Below are 7,693 nucleotides of genomic sequence, written 5' to 3' on the forward strand. Positions count from 1 at the left end.
AAATTGTAGTTGTAATACAAGTCTATATTCATAAATTGGATTTGTTATTTATTTAATATTAAGCAATTCTTTCAAGAGATGCATTATTACGGCCGCTCCTAGTGATCAATTGCGAGTTTTTTGATTTATCTAATTTGCATTAGTATTCTAAAAATCATTTCTTATAAAAGTCACAAAGTAATTCATCTTGAGAGGAAGAACCCCACCATTTGATTATTGCATGATCATTATCAAATTCCACAAATATCTAAGTAATCAATAGACCTCTTCAAAATCTAATCATATATATTTATATTGCAGGTTACTTTGGCGCTTGGGTCAATGGCAATCAATTTGGATCGAGTCATTATATTGATCCTATCATGTCCATTGAATAGAGACAAAGCAGCCAACAATAGTTTTAGGCATGATTTTGAATAAAACTGATCCGGTTCGACACCTCGAATAACGCCCAGTCACCTAAGTGGGGACGATTCAGCTCTGACTCAGGCGAGTGAGTGGCCGAGTCTTTTAGCCATGAGATGAACCGGCCTCTTTCATTGAGTTTACACAAAGGAGAGGTTCACGTAAAACGTTGCATGTGATCATTGCATAAAATGAGTGCTTTCGTAAAAGAAGACGGTTCGCACCATCCTTGCAAACGTGGCACGTGTATGGGATCCAGGACGTCCATCAAAGAGCTCCCTCAATGCGTTTGTCTCATCCTAAAGTTGAGGTCAGCTCACTGATCAGGTGTACAGCAGATGAGCGTTGAATGCGGAAAACGGGAACGGTGCTTATCGTTTCTCTTATTGTGTATTACTTTTATACACATGTGTGGCCCACTTGACAGACTGTCCGGATTTTCAACCCTAGTTTTGTACAATTTAAAAATGGTGGTGACTCTTCAAAGGTACACATGGCATGTTTGAATGGCAATCCACGCCGTCCAAATCTCTGGCCTAAGGTGGATCAGCAATAATCGAAAAATTGCACTGAGAGGATAATGTTAACCACCTTATTTTTCCCTTTGAATTTGGACCACTTACTATTTTACTTTAAAATATCCATTTGACAACAATTAATTAGATGGTTAAGATTTCTTGATCAGTATTATCTTAGATATGTTATCCATACACAATGCGACCCACAGTTTGAATGGTCTGGATTGAGGAGATGAGTCTCTTCTAATTTTTAAATTCTGTAAAACTAACGTGGAAGTCTACCGCTCTGAAAGTCCTTGCTGAATAAGCTTATTTCACAAATTACTCACCTAATCCTCTCCCCACCCATGTTTATGGACGCTGATTGGTCACCATGGATATCCTTGTTGACCTGACTACGTGGAGCTCACCTTGATGTATGTGTTTTATCCGTGCCGTCCATCCATTTTGCCAGCTTATTTCATTTAGTGAGCCAAAAAATGAGGGAGATCCAAAGCTAAAGTGGACCACACCCAAAGAAAATGAGAGAATTAAACTCCTACGGCTGAAAACTTCTTAGGGGCCATGGAAGTTTTGGATCAAGCTGATATTTGTGTTTTCCTTAGTATATGTCCACGTGTCGTTGTCACAAACAGAAAATTTCTGTTTGTTGCAATGTGACTGCCCACATCATCACACACAACATTCAATGCAGTAGTATTTACTGTGTCATCATTGATGTTACCAATCAGGATATATGAAAATAGAAAATTTCTATTTATAGCAAGCAGAAATTTCAAATCTTAAATATCATTCTTGGCCCTATAAAAGTTTTAATGGTAGTAGGCATTATTATCGCACTTTGTGGTTCACTGGATCTAACTCATTTTTTTGCCCATGTCCTAAAATGAGCTGAAAAATTAGATGGACAGCGTGATAACGCACATACATGACGGTGGGCCCCACAGAGTAGGGTCAACAGGAATATCCCTGGTGACCTGGGCACAGGCAATCCGCCATCGTTCAGAACATGATCACCTGCTCATTCACCTATGTATTCGTACGTACACCAACCTGTTCATGCACTATAGCATGTGCGGGGCCCGCGGTGTTGCGTTTCTCCATTCAAACTACCCATTAAGTGATCCACACCATGATGATGAGATACACAAAAACACAAGAATAACCCATCATTAATTTGGCCACACCACATAAAACAATTGAGAACCACCAAATTCACGCAGTGGCCCACCACGTGATGGTTGGATATGTTCTTATTTTCTCCATGTCTAAATCTCAGTGGGGCCACCCTTAATCCACAAGGACATTAGATGAACTGGGGCTGTACATTGTGCTGAGCCAAGCCGAGTCAAGGTGGGTCAAGCTTGGCTTAGCTCGTTCATGCTCTCCTCGAGCTTACCATTGAAGTTGTTGGAAATTATACAGATTAATGTATTTCTGTATAATGTGGAAACCGAAAAGTGCAAAATAATCAAAAATCAGGATAGGTTGAAGCACGTCTGAAACGCTGTCCTTAAAGTGTTATTTGCCCCTACTCAAGTGAATTGAGTATGCTGGTAGGTTACAGGCAAATAGTTTCTAGGATACGACGAGCCTGGTGTGGGTCTGTGTTTAACAAACACGAGGGCCCACTAAATAGAATTCAATTACACACTTTCTGGCAGTATTACAGTATAAAGGAAAAAATTCCAAGAGAGGAAGGAAAGAAGAGAAAAAACTTCTGCACAGGTAAGTTCAAATCTTCAGCTACTGGTTCAGTTGAACCGTTCTAGACCACACCGCTGGTCTATTCTTCAAGCTAAGGTTTAAGCCTTGCCATGTTGCTGAAAACACTAGAATATATGAGTGAGAGGGGCTGGCTGTCTCAGTTCGTATGGGTTTGCTGGAGTGAGTTGAGATGGTTTGGAAACCCATCCAGGTCCTCCTTTTATAGGCTATGGTGATTAGGGGGTTATGGTTCAGAGACTTAAATTTCATTAAGTCATTTTTGGCTGTTGGAAAACTAGCCGTTTTATGGCCATTTTCATTGTGCATGGACCATTAAGTGCTGCATTGTCGATGTTGTAAGACAATAGCTAGCGTTTTCTAGATTGGGCTAGCCATGCAGATTACACCGAACCCCTGCACTAATGGCTCACATTTATTCTTTGCATGACTCTTTTCAGTCCCTCTATTTATACTGAGAGATTTCTTTTCCAATCCTTTAGTATTTCTGCTAACCAGCCACCTGCCATAAGTGCAAAGTGTGCTACTAGTACCTCTACAGCCACACTGCCTCACATTCCCACGCCCTCGCACCGAGCCCGAGATCAAGCCCGAGCCCGTGCCCGAGCGCGCGCGGTCCATAGTCCACGGACTAGGTAGGTAAATATTATAATACTCCACATCTTTCATATAAACCACAAGTTTTTCTCTTCTCTTTTCCATGTAGGACTATTTCCAAAAAACCTACAGAAAAGTGTTTTTTTCAAAACAACTTTTTATTTTATATATTATTTTATTATTAAAATATTTTTTATTAAAATCAATATTTTTGCAACAATGCCCCACTTGATTTTATAAAATTATTTTCTATATATATATATATATATAAGTACCTTGTTGTTAAGGAAGGAAAGAAAATGGTAAGAAAGTGACGAATGGATAGGTTATGGTTTAAGTCTTATTTTATTTTTACTTTTAAATATTATATATATTCGAGTCAAGCCAAGCTCGAGCTGAGTCGGGTTCGAGTTAAGTCGAGTCGAGCTCTACAATGTTCGAACTCAGCTTGTTTTCACAGGTCATATGAAGCTTAGCTCACCTCAAGTTGTCATTAGAGTCGAGTCAAGTCAAGCTAGATCAAGCTAATCCAAGCGAGCTTTTTGAACTAGCTTGGCTAATGTACAGCCACAAGAAGAACCGGCCCCAAGGGTACTTCCGTCATTAAGCACCCATACATGCAAGCACGGTATCTCTTTCCAATTCCACATCAAACACGCAAATTTTGTACACTAAAAATAAAAAATAAAAAAAAATGCCCCCGCCACCTTATGTAAACCCGAATCAAGCGCACGGTCAGCCGCATACTAACGTAGGACCAAAGAAACAAAAGAAAAATATACAAACATCCACATCTCTCCCTACATTCAAACACTATATATACACCGAAATTCGCTATATCTTCCATCCTATCCATTCACATTCCAAACCAACATTCATACATTTCTCAGCAATGGCTCCTCCAACTTCATTTCTCCTTATCACTCTCATTTCCTTACTAAGTCTACTAATCACAGCTCATGCTAGCCTTAATAGTACTCAGATCATCGCCCAATTCATCGACGGTCACAACAGTGCCAGACGTGCGGTTGGAGTCCCTCCACTCAAGTGGGAGCCCCTACTGGCCCGGTACGCACGTGTGTACTCCAACGAACGGCGCAAGGACTGTGCTCTGGTGCACTCGCCAGGGTACGGGTTCGGTGAGAACATCTTCTGGGGCCAAGGACACAGATGGACGGCTAAAGATGCGGTGGACGCTTGGGCGGCTGAGAAGCAGTTCTACCATTATAGCGATAACACGTGCTCGAGCAGGGATTGTTCGCACTACACCCAGATGGTTTGGCGCACGACGGAGCGTGTGGGGTGTGCCCAGATCATCTGTGACAGTGGGGACACGTTCATAACGTGCGAGTACTATCCGCCTGGGAATTACGCCGGAGCTCGGCCGTACTAAATGTCCGTCTCATCATCACCGTCCGTTTATTTTTATCATTAATTGTTTATTAGGGTGGAATTATGTAATTGAATTAAATAAATATAATAAGGTAGTTCACCAGTTTTAAATAATTGGTTGATGTTTGTGTCTTGCATGTACTTTGTTTGTGCTTGTGGGGCCCATCATTTGCTGGGCCACAGTCAATTTGATGGGCTTACAGCAGATGAGAGATGGAATCAAATTCTAATCTACTGGACAAATCCAACGGTTTGATTGGTGGCAAGGAGACCGTTAAAAATAGAAACACAAAACAACGGTCTACATTGAACTGGTGCTGGGCAGATAATTAGGTAATGTAATGTTTTATAGTCTTTTGTCGCATGGTCCATATAAGGTGGGGCCCATTGGACCAACTGTTGGGAAAGGTAGTCATGTGATTCTTCGTAGCACCCTCGGAATCAATGGACAACGGTCAGTTTGACGGAGTGGCATGTTGGCAGGGTAGGTTTGATTCTGATGGTGTGGCCCACCTGATGAGTTGAACGTCCTGATTTTCAACACAGGTGATCTTTATGGTTGGAACTACCGTATTCAGGGTACCGATGTCCTACTCAACTGCCATGGGAAAGATAGTACGTACCACAAGTTGTGGTGCCTTGCTTATATGCCATCCGCGCTCTCTTATCTCATTAAAAATAAAATAAAAAATGAAGGAATTATATGATGAAAGAGAAAGAGCACGGACCCCTTTGGAAAAGTCGGCCTAGAGACCGTCAATCCAGACCATTGAGCTAATGTCTCCAAAAGGATAGACCATGCCCAAGAAATTTCACAAATCCGAAGCTTTTCTTGGATTTTCTTTTCTAGTGGCTAAAATTCTGTGGGTCAAGATAATTCAACCAGGCAGGTAGTTGGGTCTGATCAGGCAGATCTTTGGGGGAGTTCCCCTTCATCTCAATCATCATCAGCTCAATGGTCTGGATCACCGATTTGTGTGGCCCACTTGAACTCAAGGGTCATATTCTTCTTCTCAAACGTGTGTTGGGCACTGGATTAATAACCCACTTTTAACACACACCCACACCACATGGACACTACATGGACACTCCATCCCATGATCTCAGTGTTAGATCAGAGTATAGAGCCCTATAGTGGTTAGTAAATATCATTAGACAATCCAGACCGTCCACCTGGTGGCCATATCAAGGATTGCCTGCACCAAAATATTACACTGATCATACAATCTTAATCATATGGACGACTCTTTTCCACCGTAACCGTCCATTTGAAGGCATCAAACATATAATCAACAATAGCCATTGCAATTTCTTGACTCTGACTATTTAAGGTTGGACCCCATGTACGGATTATCAAGCAACGGACCGTTTAGTGCGATCGATGCAAGATGATATACGGATGGCAACGGGTCAGGGTCGACTCGTCGGTCAAACTGTGGCCCGATAACAACCAAATTAGTCGGTCAGGTCGGGTCAGGTCCGGATGAGCTTGATGGATTTAAGGGGGTCGAGTTGCGCCTCAGGTAATGGGTTGTGGGTGTGGCCGGGGCTACATGCGAAAAAATCAAACAGATTATAAAACGAATCGACAGAAGATGAGAGAGATCACGCACCGGAAAATCTCATATCTAAAGCAGCCATGGCTCTCTCCCAGCCTTCTTTGAAATACCCAAAGTTGCTCTCTTCTTCTTTTTAAACCATCCATTGTTTTGTCACCCACCAGATGAGTGGACTGGCCAGGTTTTGAACCAGGTGATCTTCATGCTGTGGTCCACCTTTTAGACTGGATCTGATTTTGTATACGCGCGGTGTCACATCCTGAAAATCAGCATCCGAGTATATAGACCCCATCCTGAGTTTCCGGGTGAAGATGCACACGAGTGGCGTAGCTCGATTAACATATGCATATGATCAAAATTAGAGTATTTTTAAAATCAGCGGTATCAAAAATTAAACAGAAATAATTAAATTTGAAAATATATAGCTAATATTTAAAATATACAATTATAAAATGAGTGTCTGGCTAATTAAAAATTATACAAGCCTCAATATACATATCTAAAATAACTAAAGTGTAAAATTCAGTTTTCGCCCCGACTCTTCAAAAACATAGCGGTGATAGTGCAAGAGATCTAGATAGTACTTGTATCAATAATATTGTCCAGTTAATGTTTTACAACACTATTCCAAAGTAAGAATGAGTGGTTAACTCAATGATCTCATTAACTCTAAGTTATATATATTATCAACTCCACCGGCACATATAATGATAAAAATAACTTAAACATTTAGTTTCTAAATATTCTTATTAATACATATATGTGCGGTCATATGAGATGATGCATACCCTCACAATCCAACCATTGAAAAAGCAGATCATATGATTTCTCCTAACCCTCTTCAGCAATAGGAATTATAAAATCGGAACTAATCACATACAGGCAATGGACAGCAAGTTGTGGTACCATAGCATTTATCCCACCAACATGTAACTTTTGTAGGACATCAGGATCGTTAAATCGGTAGAACCAACCATGATTATCAACCCTCTTGAAAATCAGACAATCCGTAAGCCAGGTGGGTCAGAAGAGTATGCGTAGTCAAAGCGACCGTTGTCCATTGATTCCAAAGGTGTGGCCCACCTGATGAGTGGAACGTCCTGATTTTCGTCCCAGGTGATTTTCACGGTGAGAAGTACCGTTTTCAGGGCACTGATGTCCTACATTCCTTACCACGAGTTGTTTGGGTCAGGAAAATTCAATCAGGCAGATCTCTGGGGAATTCCCCTTCACATCAAGGATCATCAGTTCAATAGTCTGTGGACCACGGAATTGTGTGGCCCACTTGAACTCGAAATCATATTCTTCCTTTTTAAACGTGCAAGATGCTGGCAGTGGTGACATAACCACATAACCCTGTTTGATCCATACAGTACTAAGTAAACATGGTGGACGATCCAGTCTGTCCACCTGGATGGCCATACCATGGATCGCCCACACTGTAAAAAATGGACATGGATTGCATACAGACACTGCTAGTAGCGACTCACTACTGAA

General features: G+C 41.3%; 1 protein-coding gene across 1 annotated transcript; it reads left to right on the top strand.

Moving 5' to 3' along the window:
* The first annotated feature begins 3,937 nt into the window (after positions 1-3,937).
* On the top strand, positions 3,938-4,703 carry LOC131257585 (pathogenesis-related protein PR-1-like). Its single transcript, XM_058258367.1, has one exon. It carries the CDS (start codon positions 3,940-3,942, stop codon positions 4,636-4,638), a length of 699 nt encoding a protein of 232 aa, XP_058114350.1. The 5' UTR covers positions 3,938-3,939; the 3' UTR covers positions 4,639-4,703.
* The last annotated feature ends 2,990 nt before the right edge of the window (positions 4,704-7,693 follow it).

Source organism: Magnolia sinica, chromosome 10 (assembly GCF_029962835.1).
Source record: "Magnolia sinica isolate HGM2019 chromosome 10, MsV1, whole genome shotgun sequence".
Taxonomy (NCBI): domain Eukaryota; kingdom Viridiplantae; phylum Streptophyta; class Magnoliopsida; order Magnoliales; family Magnoliaceae; genus Magnolia; species Magnolia sinica.

What these genes read in the sequence shown, in the direction of transcription:
- LOC131257585 (XM_058258367.1), top strand. Translation starts at nt 3,940, where the DNA reads ATGCCCCCGCCACCTTATGTAAACCCGAATCAAGCGCACGGTCAGCCG.